This window comes from Eublepharis macularius, chromosome 2, assembly GCF_028583425.1.
Source record: "Eublepharis macularius isolate TG4126 chromosome 2, MPM_Emac_v1.0, whole genome shotgun sequence".
Taxonomy (NCBI): domain Eukaryota; kingdom Metazoa; phylum Chordata; class Lepidosauria; order Squamata; family Eublepharidae; genus Eublepharis; species Eublepharis macularius.
This window is the reverse complement of record NC_072791.1, coordinates 62,119,460-62,136,476: the sequence shown is the minus strand read 5'-3', so window position 1 is coordinate 62,136,476 and position 17,017 is coordinate 62,119,460. Positions and strand designations below refer to the sequence as shown.

Below are 17,017 nucleotides of genomic sequence, written 5' to 3'. Positions count from 1 at the left end.
CAAAATAATATCCTTGTTGTTTGCAAGTGTTTTCTAGCTTGCTGGATGCATAAGAAAACAGTTGCTATTATTCAAAAGATACTGTACTTTCTTGTTCCTTGTAGTCAAAGAGACATCAGAACTTGGATGAGAAAGATGTGTTTACCATGTGAGACAATTGTACTGGGAGAACTGATGTTGGGTTTCCTGGCTTGTGTGCTGTTATAAAGACTTATGAAGGAGTGTTTGCCATTAAACTTGGGCTGCCAACCTCCAGTTGGGGCCTGGAGATCTCCCAGAATTACAATGGATTTCCAGACGCCAACAGCCAGTTCCCCTGGAGAAAAGAGCTGCTTTGGAGGGTGGGCACTGGCATCACACCTCGGCAAGTCCTCTCTTCTCTGTTAACAAAGAAGCCGACAAAGTGTCCCTGGATACTTTGATGGCCCATTCCTTGGCACGGCCCAAATAACTAATAGAATAATATTGCTTAGTAGAGAAAGTTTTAGAAGCTAGCTTTTAAGTAATGACTTAAAGAGCTGACTTTAAAATATTAAGATTTTAAAAGAGCAACATTCACCTTTTCCCGGTAGATAGCATACTCTGTACTATTTATTGGTATATATGTACATATGATGTTTCCATACTGAGGACATTCTTTGCCACTTTTGTGACTGTTTGACAAACAGAAGTTGGTACTTACTGTGTTACCTGTTTTATGCCTGTCCTTTGTGTATTACATACTCTTACACAATAAATACAAATAAAAGAAAGTTTAAGAATCTATTTCTTATTCCCACGTTTTAGCTATAATTACTGCAGCCTATTATCCATTTGTCCATACAGCAATGATTTGTAGTATGGTTTTGATTGGTTTCTAATCTTTATGCAAACCTTGCAATATTAATTAAGACTTGCATCAAATCTAGTCTGAATTACCATCCTGAAGTTCTGAACTCTGAAGCCCATTCTTGTATTCAACTAGAAAATATGTTTCATTAAAGATAGCCCCTCCCCCCCCAACATATACAACACACACAACAGGAAAGGCCTGTGAGATCTCTCCATTGTGGAATTGTTTTCATGAATGTTTAAGTGTTCACATTGTCCACTACAGGTTGGATCTAGCATAAGGACTTTGTGAGGTCTATCTAACGATCCCCAGTTCTCTTTCAGACTCCGCATCATGTGTAAGTAAAACCCACCCAGGTTGGGATACTTGGGCATGGAAAGAGGCAAAATCATCCCTTTTGTTCTTTTCCTTGAGAGGGTGGCTTGTGGGATCTAACCCACCGTCTGGTTTCTCTGCCCACCTCATAATAGTTTTCCTTTGTGAACCAGTCCAACAGACGCATAGATTTAAGAGAATGAGGCAGGTCTGCTACCCTAAAATCCTCATCTCCTCTTTACCCTCTAAGTCTGTCCCCTGATGCCTCTTTGTGTGAAGAAGCCCTTCTTTAAGTGGAGAGAGAAAATGACAACAGGAATCACAGAAAGTTTTTTTCCCAGCTTCGTAGTGGAATCAACAGATGAGAATAATAGCAAATCAATCACTGGTTCAGTCAGTCTTGCCGCTTCCTGATTGCCCTCTTCTTCCATCCTTTCCTTCTTTCTGCCTTCTCCTCTGACTGGGGAAGGGTAACAAAGTGCTCATTGTCTTACCATAAATAGATCTTATGATTCAGCCTAATCATGTTTTCAAGAGCATGTATTCTTATAAAATTTTCTCAGGGACTTGTGATGAAGTCAAGAAATAATTTGCATGTGTGTTTCACAACTGAATTTCAATCTCCTTTATAACGCTTGAGGGAAGCCATCACATTCTCTCCCTTTTTTTTGTTCCATCCCTATTTTCTTTCTACTGTCATATAGTCAGATGGCTTAGTGGTTTTTCAATGCTTTGATTTCATTCCTCTGTATTCTCAATATGCCATAGATGTGGCATCCATTAAGTTGCATTTTAGTATCTAGCAACTGTGTCCAACAGTTCCCATGTCAGTCTGAGTTTAACCTTTCTGTGTTTCCTTTTCTCGTGTGTTTTTGGTTTGCTTGATTTAAAAAAATAATGAAATACTCAAGTGAAATAAGTAAAATATCTCCCATTTAAACATTAACAAAAACAGTGCATAAGTTTAAACAAACTTGCCCTTTTTATTCTTGTGATCTATAGTCTTACTTAGTATCTTCCAGGAATATTGATTTTATCCAGTGCCGTTTCAGAATTTTGGTTTATAGACCAGGTAAATTCATACCTGTCAATTACATCAGTTTTTCAGCAAAACTGAGTTGTTTTCCTGGATCCCTGGCGACATAGTAGAAGATGCTGAAATGAAATCTTCAGCTTGCAACCTTGAGAATTGTGAAGAAAACACCCAGAGGTGCATGTAAACAGCTTCTATAGGCTGAAGGTTGGGCCTTAAAAAAATGGAATTCTTTTCAGATTCTCAGTGAATGTAACCAGATGATCATACCAACAAATTGAAAACAGCTGACTAAATATAACAAAAAGATGGAAACCCCAAATCCAATTGCACAACAGCCTGGCCTGTCTGATTTCAAGAGCTGTTGCATAAGGACACTTGCATTGACTCAATGTGCTATCCTCTCTGGAAGCAAAAATACATGCAAGTAGCACTGGGTGGAGAGGACTTGCAACAAAAGCCATTAAGAAATTATGATACACCTTTGCTGCCCTTCTCTACTGCCCCATACCTAAGTCAAGGAAACCTGAGCTAGCCCAGCCCCATATGGAATATAAGTGAACTATCAGATGAAGAATATTTTTGTGTCTGTTCAGGTGCCAGAGCTGTGAGCCATTCAAGACAGAAAGGGCTCATTTTTATTCCACAGATAATTTATGCATTATGTTATATTAGCAGTTAGCCAGTTTTAACTAAATTAGCAGACACGCTTTGCCTGGTTTATTTAAATATCTAGACACTGAAACAGATTTTCAAGGGAAGAAATCAATTGGCTTAGATTGTAATAACTCTGCCTAAGGTTGCACTGTTATTTACCTTCTCTGCACCTCAAATAGCTCAGAGTTGTTTTTCTAGTTTATGAAAGAAAAGCTAACATATCCTTCCCCCATATATGACACATGGGTGGAGACAATTGATAGGAAGAAGGTAGTTGATAACAATATGATGTGAATTTGACTTCCTTTTATGACAGTGTGTACAAATCTGAGCTTAGAAGAACACACCTTTTCAAATAAAACATTTTCAAGTTAAGCATAGCAGAACCAACATTTGTAATATTTCATAGGCATAATAGCATAACTAGACTTTCACAAAATGTAATGTTCAAGTGTTCAAATTTTGAACTTTGTTGGTAAAAAACCCCCCTGCAACCTCTCTTATCTTGTAGGGAAAATGCTTCCAATGTTACCCAGTGAACTCATTGATATAAGTTGACCAGAAGTGTATGTAAAATCCTAAAAGTGCCATACTTTTAATATATGAGAACACTGCAATACCTACTGGTTTGTTTTGGGTCTGTTTCGTAAAGATTGCAAACAGTGAATTTGCCTCCCCCCACTGCTATAGTATGCTGACTGGTCATTTTCACTGACCTTTCCAGTAGGATCCCGAAGTCCTTTTGGATAGAGAGACCTAATTTGGACCCCATCAGTGTCCATTCAGACTTAAGAGTTCTGGCCTCCTGGAAGGTACAGAGAACCAGTTATGTCTGCTGCTTTCAGAACCAAGCAATGTTCTACATACATGGGCTGATCTCTTCTGTCTTCCTCAAAATAAGAAAGCAAGATATTTACGGGTAGCCTCTGACATTGTGGTGGTAGTGCATAGCTCATCTGGTCATTCAGAGAAAATGTTTGCTCATCCTACATGATAAGGTGAATATGGATTGAAAACACAAGAGGGATGTATATGCCCCTTTGTTAGTCTTTCAGCAGTTCATGGTACAGTTACTTCTTTTCTATTCACGAAGCTACTTTGTTCTCTTCCCTTATGATATAGTTTTTTTCTTGAATTGTTCCCTCAGCCATTCTGATCCCAGTTTACTTGCTTTTTCTATCCCCACAATTCATTCATCTGATTCTCCTCCAGCACTGCGCTTTTGTGTGGGGGGAGGCGTAATGAAAATTATAAAGTCTCTAGGTTATAAATGTCAATTCTAGCACCTAGTATTGTTAATTCTAGCAACTAGCATTGATTAAAGTAATTAATTTAATCATTTCCCTTCTTATCCCCTCTGCCTTTTTTTGTAGATTTGTAGCCATTGGCTTACTTTCTTTTTATCTAGTCCAGCATGTAGTGCAACATTAGGCATTTAAAAATAGTGCTAAAAATAACAATAATAATAAATAGCAGTAGTAATGCTGCAAAACTTTGCAAATGAGCTGGCTTTTGGCAGTACCCGCTATTTGCTGTTCCCTTTCTTCATACCTTTTAATATTCCTGTGCATGTCTGTGAACATGCACACACACAAATGTTTCACCACATTCCATTAACATCTATGACATTCTCAAATTTTGCTCACTCGTTTTGAATACATGCGCTCACCCCTCCTCTGCTTTACAAGAGCAGTAGTAGTTGACAATTGCTTGGAAGTGAACTGGACTACTTATATAAAGAGTCATTTAAGTCTGTTGGGTATGATAGATTTCTGGACTATACCTGTTTCTGCAACTATAGCAGCCATGAATGCAAAATAAAAACAGGTTAGAGAGAATATAAATTAAGAAATGGAAACGTGTCTTGGCCTGATCCAGCACTTCAGGCTTCAGTCTGCTGACAGTACTACAGTGCTATCATTTGTCTACCAAGTCCGTCTGTATACTTTCTTCTCTATACAGCAGCTGGGATCAATTTGTTTAGAACAGCCATGTAGGGTCAAACAGGCTGGTATCATGCATGCTTACACTGCAACTTCAATAATATTTGTATCATTGACCTTACGAGAGGTTTCATTCTTTTACAGAATATCATGCTGCTATTTTGCACTTAAAGAGGGAGCACAAAGATGAAGTTGAAAAACTGAAGGTAAATATTTCTTGTTAAAGTCTGGTTTTTTTCCTTATAAAATATTGGAAACAATGGCATAACGCTGCATATATTGTTGTATGTGTTTTGCATTGGAAATATTTTATTTTCAAAATGATACCAGGCATGCATGGAGTGAATGGTCCTCATCCAGATCTTTGTTGCTTAGACAGGCGCACGCAAAGCTCTCTTCCTTGCAAGCGCTGCTGGTCAATGTGCTGATCCTTCTGTTTATGTAGATCTTCTCTCTCTATTCGAAAGAATTAAATCAGGGCTAGTACAAGGCTCACAAAGCATCTGTATTTGCATTCAATATACTCTCTTCTTTTTAAAAAATTATATTTGTAGTCCGCTCTTCCCATGAACAGACTCAGAGTGGATTCTCCTAATAATTTTTGCATTGCTAGAAGTTCCATACAGCTTAGACTAGATAGAGATGAGAATCTTTATTTAGAGGACTGAAGACACCATGGCAGAATCATAGTTGCCCTTGGGGTGCACATTCATCTCATTTTGTCATTGGTCAATTAAATTTTGCAGGTTCTTGTAGTATTTCAAAAACCTGCAAATCCTATTTGATTCAAGATGTCAGTGTAAAAATAAAATACATATGGGTATGTCATAGCACCTTTAAAAAATAGCCAGGCTTATACTTTGTCCCTAAACATACTTCCAAAGGGTTATATTTTTCTGAAATTGGCAAAACCAACTTTCATACATGCTCAGGACATTAGAGTGTTGGTTATAACACTTGGTTTAGTTTTTTTTTATTCCTAAGATGGTAGTTAATAACTTTCTACCATACCATGCTGGAAAAGGCAGCATCTGTACCTGTATTTCACAGCGAGTTGTCTATCCAGTAGCATTCCTTAGTGCTGGATGAATGAATGGGCAAGACATCCATTTAGGCATAACAGAAAATTGGGAGCAGCTAATTCTTTTATTCGCTGGGACAAACATATCAGATTGTTACAGAAGTGCATTTCCTACCTTACCCAGGAGAGGTCAGTGAAGCATCTCTTACTGAGAGGGAAAAAATGTGGTTGTATTATTGCTTCATACTTTGATTTCAATACTCTATGCATGCACAATGAAAACAATATTATATTTAAAATATCTTTTAAATAGTGGTTGTATGTAAAGAAATATTTGTTTTGATTAGTTATTCTATAAAATTCTAATTAGCATCAATACAGCTGTTCCTTGTGCCTGTCATTCCCCGTACTGGGCTCAACATGGTACCCCCACTGATGTCAGGGAGCCAGCCTTGTAAAAATAACAAAATCTGGGGCAGGGGGAGGTCATGAAGCTGCCTTCTTATCACTTTCTGCCTGTTATTTTTAACTGGGGATCCCAGGGATTGAATGTGGGATCCTCTGCATACAAAGCAAAGACTTTTCCACTGAACCACAGGCCCCAAATGTGACTTGGCATTCTAGTTGTGCATATCTGCCTATATCTCAACTGTTCCTGTTTACAGGGGGCAGTTCTTATTTTCTAATATTGCATTGCCCCCCCCCCCCCAGTTGGAATGAGAGTTAGACACAAAGGTTTGGGTAAAATGGGCCGCTTTATTAAATGAAACAGCAACAAGAAAATACGGCAAGGAGCCTAACTAGCGGTACAGGTCAGGCCCTGGGGTCATTCACTGGGACCCCGCCCTGACCTGTCTGGGCGAGCACCCGCTGCCACCGGGTGCGATCCATCCCTTGAATGGCTGCAACCCATCCTGGCCAGGTGGAGTGTATCGCCCCTGGAGAGCTCCCCCACCCAGCCGAACGGCAGCGGGGGGAGACTGGCTTGTCCAGGGGTTCCCCACCCAAGGGCGTCTGACCTCGCAGCTGGGCCGAATGGCAGCCTGTTGCTCCTGAAAGACCCCAGTTCCCCACCAGTGGGGAGGTGCCAAGGGTGCTCACCAGCCCGCCACAAATATATCCCTAGCTAAATCCTGCCACCGCAGAGGCCAAGCCTCTGCTTAGGCCTCAGCGCCCCACAAATGGCTTAAAGCCAACCTGAGCCCCTGCCGTATGTCATCGAGAAAAATGCTGTTGCCCCTGTAAGAGAGGTGCACCCCATCCCCTCTGTAGAGGGCAACAGACTCGGCCCGAATCTGCGGATGGGGCAAATAAATCCCCAACCCACCCGTCATTATTTTAAATAGGGCTCTGTTGGCCATCCGCCTAGCCCTATCGATCGCTCTGCGGTCCAATGCCTCCCGCCACACACGGCGCGGAAGCATGGCTGACCAAAATATCAGGATGCCGGGCCATCTCCTCCTGATTTCCAGGAAGTCGTCCCGCGCCTGCCAAGAGAGGGCTACCCCTTTCATTAGCCCCAGATCATTTCCCCCTAAGTGAACTACCAGAATATGAGGAGGAGGGGCGGACCTCCCCTCAAACAAGAGTGGCAGCAGCCCTGCCCAGCGTAGGCATCTTCTGCCCTGCCACTCGATGGTAGCCCACCGGCTGAGGCCAAGCTGGGACCCAATCCAGGTTCTTCTCGCTTGGTGCGCTGCCCAGAAGATCATGCTGTGGCCACAGATGAGGATCCGTACCCTCTCCTGATGACCCACAGCACCTGCAAAAACACAATTCAACACGATTTACCCCGTCCAAGCGGCCTGACATATGTTGCATAAGCCCCTGAACGCCAACGTCCTACCCTCTGGATGTCAGGGCCCGAGAAACCCATGACAGCGGCAGTGGATGCCACCCGAATGCGGAAAGAGTGGGTCCCAAATTTGACCCCATCCAGACCTAACTTGTGAAGAGCCGTACCCATGACTGCCCAAAATTGGTACCTAGTCAACGGGGCACCATCACTGTGGCAGAAAAGAACCCCGGAGTGGTCACCCCAAACCTCCAAATAGCACCGCAGGGCTGCTATGGGACACAACTCGGTGATGGAACGCCGGCCAAGGGCCAGGTCCACCCCTTTTCGCTGCTGGTCCGTCTTGGACCGTCTGATCCTAATGATCAGCTGGTCATTCACAAATTTAACATCCGCTGCCATAAGGGCACGGCCAGAGTTGTCCCTAAGGGACTGCTGGACCAGCTCACTTACTCGAAGAGCGCCAAAGAACGCAAGTAAGAAGGCAGCGTGAAACAGCTGCTCCTCAAAAGGAGAGCTGCAGACCTGCGGCCATATAGCCTGCAATCCTTGAAGGATGCCCGGCAAGATGGGTTGTCTATCATCCCTGGGAGTGGCAGACTCCCTTGATCACCCTTCCAGCATCTTCCGAATGCGGAAGTCGCCCGTGGTATCTGGAAACCCTCGGGCCTTTGCAGCAAAAGCTAGGGCCGCGATCTGGCTGCGAATATATTTAACACTGTGCCCCTTACCTCTTTGAGTTATGCAAAATTGCGCCAAATGCTCGGCTGGAAGGGGTCAGACCGTCAGAAGGGGTCAGAAGGGCGGAGGCCTGCAACCTGCCTAAAGGCATCAAAGTTCCTTACCGCCCTGTCGTACGCCCTCCCGGTGCTAGGGGCAATGGCTAACTGGATGGCCCTGGAGGCTTCCCCTTGCCAATCATCCACAGCTCCTGCGGCACCAGAGTTGGCACCAAATCGACCTCGGGGGCAAGCTGTCAAAATCGGTCCATCTGCAGACGAGACAAGGCGTCTGCCACCTCATTGTTGACACCAGGTATATGCCTGGCTGAAAACAATATATTAAGGTGCAAGCACCTTAAGGTAAAGGCGTGGACCAAGGTCATCACCCGGCGCGATTTAGATGAAAGGGAGTTCACCACTTGAACCACTGCCATATTATCGCACCAGAAGTGCACGGAGTGGTTGGCAAGCTCCTCCCCCAAAATATAAACTGCCACCAAGATAGGGAAGAATTCCAGATAGGTTAGATCCCTACACCGCCCGTCAGCAACCCAATCCTTGGGCCAAGTGGCGGCACACCAGTGCCGCCTAAAATAAATCCCCAGACCTATGGACCCTGAAGCGTCTGAAGACACTTGTAGCTCCCCTTCTAAAAGGAGCTCCTGTCTCCAAAAAGACACCCCATTAAATCCCCGCAAAAATTGCAGCCAGACACCTAGGTCCTCCCGCATGCCCTCAGACAGGCGCATCTTGTGATGAGGGAGCCAGAGGGTCCCCATGGCGTCACAAAGGCCCCTCAAAAAGGCTCTACCGGGGGCTACCGCCTTACAGGCAAAGTTAAGGTGGCCCACTACTTGCTGGAGCTCTAATAAGGAAACTTTGTGTTTCCCCAGCATGGTGCGCAATCGCGCCTTCAGATCTAAGAGTTTCTCCCCCGGGAGCCTAGAAGTCTGTTGCACCATATCCAACTCGATGCCCAAGAAGGTCAGGACAGTCACTGGGGCCTCTGTTTTCTCATGCGCCAGTGGAACGCCAAGCTCCTCAGTTAGGCTGACGAAGTCAGCCAAAAGGCGCGCACACTGACCCGTCCCTGGGGGCCCAACCAGGATAAAGTCATCCAAATAGTGGGTGGAGTCATGGCAACGCTGCCTATGACGCAGTGCCCACTCCAGGAAGGTGCTAAAGCGCTCAAATACTGCGCAGGAGATAGAGCACCAAATGGGAAGGGCCCTGTCCATATAGTATTGACCCTCAAAGGCAAACCCGAGGAGCTCAAAGTCCTCTGGATGCATGGGGAGAAGACGGAATGCAGACTTGATGTTGCATTTCGCCATCTTAGCTCCCCGGCCACAACGCCTGACCACCTTAACGGCTTGGTCAAATGATGTGTAACGCACCGAGCACAAATGCTCAGGTATCGCGTCGTTGACAGACCAGCCCCTGGGGTAAGACAAATGATGAATTAGCCGTAATACACCAGGAGCCTTCTTAGGGACTACCCCAAGGGGGGAAACCCTCAATTTGGGCACAGGAGGGGTGGGAAAGGGGCCCAAAACCCGACCCTCAGCACACTCTTCTGCTATTTTGGCCCTAACAACGTCCTCCATGCCCACCACAGAACGCAAGTTGGCGGACATGAAGGAGGACCGCGGTCCTTGAAACGGAATCCGAAAACCTATAGAAAAACCATCTAACAGAAACTGGGCATTGGCCCGCCTGGGGTAATCTGCCAACATGGCATTAAGTACCCTCAGCCTTATTGGGCTGGGGCCCTTTTCCAAAACCCTGCTGCCCGCCGGGGCCGCCACCCTTTTTTCCAAAGGGCTTCTGCCTCTTACATGCACTAATGCCATGTGGCCCCCGGCAGATGGGACATTCGTGGCCATAACGGCAGTTCTTCCTGTTACAGACCCCCCACGAAGTAAACTCAAAACAGAGCAGCCGGGGCTGAACCGACTGCCCCGCAAACGTGCGGGGGCCTGAATTAGCAGCAACTGGGCCAGCCAGTCCTGCACCGGATCGCTGAACAATATGGCCACTATCGGACCTCTCCCCCGAACCAAATTTAGTTGGGGTCATGAGCTGGATCCACAGGTAGTGGTGCACCTGGTCCCAAGGTAGCGAAGGGTTAAGGGCCGCCCGCATTCTGAACTCTTCGTCGTATTGCAGCCATGCTGCACTGCCGAAGTCAGTATGCGCTCTGTATATGATGTCCATATACTGAATGAGCGGGGCCGCCCTCCACGGCTGAACCCTTGCGATCACACCTGCATAGATAAAGAATCCTGGGAGCCGGACTTCCGGTTTGGGATTCATGGAGGTCTAACGCAGCTCCATTCGCGGAGCTGACCGGACTGCCGTTTTAACCGGCCGGAGGGGTGAAAATAGCCCGCGGCCGACTGCTCTCAGGCGGGGAGCAGGCAAAGAACGCTCAAGACCCTAGGGTGAGCTAGATCTCGGACGAGGGGGGGCTCTGCCCAACGAGTCTCCCCCCGATCCTTGAGGTCCCACCTTGCGACGGGTCGGCTATAATCTCTGCGGCAGTTTTGGGGCCAATTCGGCTGGCATAAGACCTACATACCCAAGCTTCGATTGGGAAAGGAAGCTGAGAGGAGAATTTAAGATCGAAACAGCGATTACAACCCGAGAAAAGTGAAGAGAAGGTAAAGATCGCTATCTTTTGATACGGGACAGATTGACAAAAACAGAGAGGAAAGAAAGTAGATTTTTAAACTGCAACAGACTAGTGAAAAGGAGGTGAAGACTCGGCAGGAGTTGTATTTTAAAAGAGACTATGCTTAAAGAAGTTATTAAAGAAATCGGACTATTGTTTTGAATACCTGTGGTTTTGGAGCTGTGGGAAAAAGACACCATCGCGAGACCTGCTGTGGGAAGACGGGAGACAGGAAGTGCGTAACAACAATAGAGTGGCTGGAGAGAAGCGGCCCTTGCCGAAGGACAGGAAGTAGGGAATCGCCATTTTTGAAAGGGGAAGGGTCGCGGCTTCAGCGGAAGAGGAAGTAGGCCATTTTGGATTACAACAACATAGAGAAACCATAGAGAAAAGACGCCCGACATTTTGGACACTTTAAAATTTAATTTTGGCAAAGATTGGGACATTTGAAAAAAGAAAAACGTTTAATTTTACGCCACGGAGTTAAGGAAGAGAGCAGATTCGTGGGAGCGAGCTAAAGCAAGCCCCACGATGTCGAAAAAAGAGTGGCAATCGGCAATAGAAAATCTGGATAAAAATCTGGACAAAAAACTTGTAGATATGATTAAAGAACTTAAGGACACGAAATTGGAGCTTATTAAAGAGGTTAAAGAGGTTACACAGACAGTAAAGTCGGAGCTGTCAGAAGTGAAAAAAGGTATGGAAACGATTCGTAGTGAATTACAAGGAACGCAGCAGAGAGTTAAAACAGTAGAAGACGCGATGGAGAATTTAATAGACACGCAACAAACAGAGATGAGATTGGTGAAGGGGAGGATGTCAGTTGCAGAAACTAAACATATGGAGAAGCAGCTTCGTTTTCGTGGTCTGCCAGAAGTGGAAGGGAAGTCAGCGCAAGAACAGATGACTGAGGTGTTGGCTGAATACCTGGGGAAGGAGGAGGAGGAAGTTGTGGCTATCCTAGATGTGGCGTACCGTGTGAACTCGAGAATTGCAACCCAGAGGAAATTACCAAGGGATGTGATTGTGCAGTTTACAACTAGAAACATGAAAGAGAGGATTGTGACAAAACAGTTTCAAGATCCATTGGAGATTGATGGCAAGACGATCATTATAATGAAGGAACTGCCCAGATCAGTGTTATTGGACCGGAAAAAATATAAAGTGCTAATTCAGATTTTGAAGGACATGAATATCAGGTACAGATGGGAGCTACCGGAAGGAGTGTCCTTTGAGTTTGGAGGGGCAAAAAAATGCATCAGATCTGAGCGAGAGATGGAGCGATTTATTAAGGACAATGAAAAAGACTTACCAACAAAACTATGAATATGGAGTGTAAAGTATTATCTTGGAATGTAAATGGACTAAACTCACCGAATAAGAGGAAAAATATTTTTCATTGGCTACTAAAACAAAAATGTGATATTGTTTGTTTGCAAGAGACCCATATTAGAAAACAGGATGTAAAATATTTAAAATCTGGAAAATTGGGCAAAGAATTTGTAGCGGCCAACAAGAAAAAAAGAGGAGTGGTGTTGTACATAAAAGAGGAGCTACAGCCAAAATTTGTTATGAGAGATGTGGAAGCTAGATTTGTAGCAGTGGAATGCAATTGGAATTTAAAGAGAGTGTTGGTAGTCGGACTTTATGCACCTAATGGTGCAAAGGAAAGCTTCTTTGAGGATTTAAGGAAGCATTTAGACGATCTTGCATATGACCAGATAATTCTTGCTGGAGATTTCAATGGAGTGACAGACTTGGAACTAGACAAAAAGACTACAACAGCACAAAAGAAAAGAGGACTATTGCCAAAGCTCTTTTTTGAGTTGATTCAACAAGAGACTCTCGAAGATGTATGGAGGAGAGAATATCCTAAAAGTAGACAGTTTACTTTTTATTCTGCAAGGCATTTTACATTATCAAGAATTGATATGATCTGGGCCTCAAAAGACTTAGCGTTATGGACTAAGGAGGTAGAAATAATGCCGATGGTAGGCTCAGATCACAACCCAATTATGTGGAAATTTGGAAAAAGGAGAAAAAGGAAAGCCTGGAGAATAAATGAGGATTTGTTACAGGAAAGAGAGAATATGGAAATACTGAGAAGAGAGACAAAGTTTTTTATACAATATAACGTGAATAAAGAAGTACCAACCAACAAAGTTTGGGATGCGTATAAGGCGGTTGTAAGGGGCATACTAATGGACTTAAATGGCAGAGCAAGAAAAAAGAAAGAGGAGAAAAGACAAGAGATTGAGGAGAAAATAAAAGCCAAAGAAACACAGTTAAAAAAGAGACCAGGGAAAAAGAAAGTATACCAGGAAATTAAAATTCTTCAAGAACAGCTAACAGCAATGAGTAATAAAGAATTGGAGTGGAACCTTAAAAGACTGAACCAAAAAGCGTTTGAGGGTGCTAATAAACCTGGGAAATATTTGGCATGGCAATTGAAGAAGAAAAGGGAAAAGAAAATAATAAATAAAATCTGTGAAGAAAATAAAACGTACTTGGAGCAGACTACCATTAGTAGAGCCTTTTATAAATTCTATGCTAAGCTGTATAATAAAAAAGAAGTAAACAAAGAATCAATAGCATCATATCTGGAGAAAACCAAACTTCCAGAAATCTCGGAAGCTTGGAGAAACAAGTTGAACAGTGAAGTAACTGATGAGGAAATAAGCAAGGCAATACAATCTGCAAATCTAGGAAAGGCGCCAGGGCCAGATGGACTTACGGCTAAATTTTATAAGACAATGGCCAATGAACTGGCACCATTCCTAAAAGAGGTGATGAATGGAGTTTTTAGGGATCAAAGGATTCCAGATACTTGGAATTACCATAAAAAGATAGAATGAGTAATATATAGAGAACAAGTCAAATTGTTTGATTTAAATGTAAGATTTTTATGGTTTATGATATATAGGTTTATGATATATAGAAATATTCAAAACTGGAAAATGGGATAAATTGTTTATCTAAAGACGTACAGTTTGGGTGTATAATAAGAAAAGTAGTTAAAGATGTACTGCTTAATATAATGGAGAATGTATATCTGTTTTAGACAGAGGAATTTGATAGAAGTAAGGGAAAAGGGACAAAGGGTGGGAAAGCTGTTGGAAGTCAATAAAAGGGGGGGAAAGGGAGGGGGTTAGAAATGAAAAATTTGGGGAAAATTGAATGTAATGTAAAAATAATAATATTCTAACCCAATAAAAATTTTTTCTGAAAAAAAAAAGAATCCTGGGAGCCAATTGGCCCAGGTCCTGTCAATCTTGCGGCGCTTAAGGCACTCCTTATCCCTGTCCTCGAGGTCCTCTTTATCCTTCTTCTCCAGATCCCTGAAGAGAAGGGTAAAGACATCCACATAATCCCCACGCAAAATCTTCTCTCGTGTTGCTGGGGTGAGGTGATCTCCCAGTGGCATGGCAGTGTCGCCCGGTAGGGCACAGACCCATAGTTAGCCCATGGCCCTCCTGAGTAACCCGCCCAAGAGGAGCCCATTCCCATAGTACCCGATGCCTGGGCAGCGGACATAGGCCAGCTGGAAGACCCTGGCCTCTGACACGGCACAGGGGATTGACCCCATTGGGCCCAGTCGGGAGGAACACTGCCCCCAAATGGACCCATGGAGGCCCCACCCTGCGTGAAATCCGTGTGAGGTGGTATCTGGGACCCCTGGGCCCAAGGCCAAGAACCAGCCTGAGGGGGCCAAGAGCACTTACCCTCCGCTTCCGGAGGCTGTACCACCAAAGCCAACTGCCCCGCCTCCGCTGGCCAGCTCGCCGCGATTTCAGCTGCTGCCGACCCGACTCCTCCCTCGTCGATGGAACGTTCGCCCGAGGTCGATGGGAAGGTCGTCACACCTTCTGAGGTTCCCTCTAACGCTGACAAATGAGACAAAATATCAGCTATGGCCGCGGGTCGAGAAGCAGCCCGCACCGGCCTTTTAGCTGAGCTGCCAGGACCCACGGCAGGCGGGGCCCTAGCTTGCTCGATTGCTGCAATACGTGCCATAATATCATGGCGCAGTGAGCCATCCTCCTCCTCATCAGACGACAAGGCCACAGCCGGCCTCTTGGGAGGGCGCGGGGCGGGCTGCTTCCCTTTAGAACTGCCAGCACCCTTCTTAGGGGCCATGGTGATAGAGGCCTACCCCAGTGCAAGCCTCCCCGCTGCAGCTCTTAGGAAGTACTGTGGTAGCAGCCCAACCCCTTAACCACTACTGGGATTTGCAGTCCAACCACTTGACCACACCCCTTAACCACCCCTGGGATATGCAGTCCAACCACGTAACCACCCAGTCACAGCAACACTGAGGAAGTTAAAGGCCAACGCTGTCACCCCAATAAGCCAGGCAAACTGGCTTGCGACAGGTCCGGCTGCTGACAAGGCCACAAAATGGCTTTCTCCCCAGCGAGGTAACTACACTTAAAATGGCCGACCAAACCGCCTCCCAAAATAGCCGCCGAACTACCCCCACAGAGGCTGGGGCCGGGACGGAGGCAGACGAAGCCAGACGCCGCCGGGCGTGGGAAAAACCCGCACACAGCCTTCTCCTAATTTATTTAATTACTGTTAAAAAGGACTGGGCCGCTTGGCGGCGCCCGCCACGGCGGGCCATCGGACGCTACCGGGCACGGGAGAAGCCCGCGCTCAACTTCCCCCGTTCTATTTTCCCTCCTTTTTTTTTTAATTTAAATAAGACTGCGCTGCAGCTGCGTGCCCCGGTGGGTCCGGGGCACAACAAACGACCAGCGCGGTGGCTGCATGGCCCGGCGAGCGCGGAGCACGATGCCGCCGGGCGCCGCCAGGGGCGGGGGGGCCAGGAACAAGCTCGCACGCCCTTCCTGACAAAGGCAGTTGCGGCAGCAACCACGCTGTGGCGGGCGAGATACCCGACGGCGTGGGGGGAGCAGGGCAAAGCCTGCCTTGTTGGCCCTAGGCCGATGGCCCCACGGCCAGGGGAGGGGAGGGTGGCAGTGATAACGCCTCCCCCCAAATATCAAGCAGCCTGAATGAGACAAGCAAAGGGGGGACGGAGCAGCTCCCAAAGACCTGACGAGCAGGCGCCCCCCCCCAACAAACCAGTCCCAGACCCAACAGTCCAGGAATCGACGTCCTCCTAGGCCTCGTGCTGGGGCAGCAACACACAGGTCTTGGTCCCACCGAGCACGAGGCGAAACTGTGCTGTGGAGGGCGGAGCGGCAGACTGCTGCCTGGAAGCTCCGCCCCCCTCAGCTAAGCCCAGGAAGCAGGGCTGATCCTCTCTGGCTTCATCCTGCCAGGGAGGCAAATGGCTGCCACCAGCCCAAGGGGGCTTAAGCCCCTGGCTGGAATGGCAGTATTCCTGGCAAATCAGTGTATTAGTTTGGGCTTTTCTAGCGATGTTGAAGATGCGTTGAAAAAAAATGGTTGTTAACGTATATGCATATGCACTAGAGTTCCTCAGGCCCAGGCCCTAGGGTGATGGAGCTGGGGAATGACTGCATCATGGCATACTAACCTCTAATACACGTGCATGTAAATTTATACATGGTAACAAAATGCCAGTGCAGCTGCTGATCTTGTATACAGATGCCTGGAACCCAGGCAGTAAAAGGTAATGGATAAATATAACTCAAATTTTTAAAGCTAAGCATTCTATTCAATTTGGGTTACCTTTTCAAACCCATGTTGATGAGTTTACTGATGTACTAGCTGTTTAGTGATGTACTAGCTCCAGAGGCCAGTACAGAACAGTGTAAATAAATGTGACCAATCAGGGTTGGTGAAGTCAGTGGCCAAGAGACTGTTTTACAGATCAGATGTCCCTTGTTTGAGCATCGTCTCTATCACAAATTGACATATCAGGCATTCACTTTCTATCATAGTGTATCATAGGGGGTAATAAAACAGACCTATCTTTAAAGGTTGTTGCATGGAATTCAAAAGAATGTATTGTGATGTATTTTGAGCCCTGGAAGCGCTGTGTAACTGTTAGTATCATTGTTATAAGATGCAGACAGGGTAGATATTTCTATGACAT

General features: G+C 45.6%; 1 protein-coding gene across 1 annotated transcript in view; it reads left to right on the top strand.

Annotated features, from left to right (window-relative positions):
- Window positions 1-17,017, top strand: part of FMN1 (formin 1) — a 197,426-nt gene that overhangs the window by 20,125 nt on the left and 160,284 nt on the right. Inside the window, exon 3 of the mRNA XM_054971273.1 lies at window positions 4,925-4,986. Coding sequence (XP_054827248.1) covers window positions 4,925-4,986 — 62 coding nt within the window. The remainder of the gene's footprint in view (window positions 1-4,924; window positions 4,987-17,017) is intronic.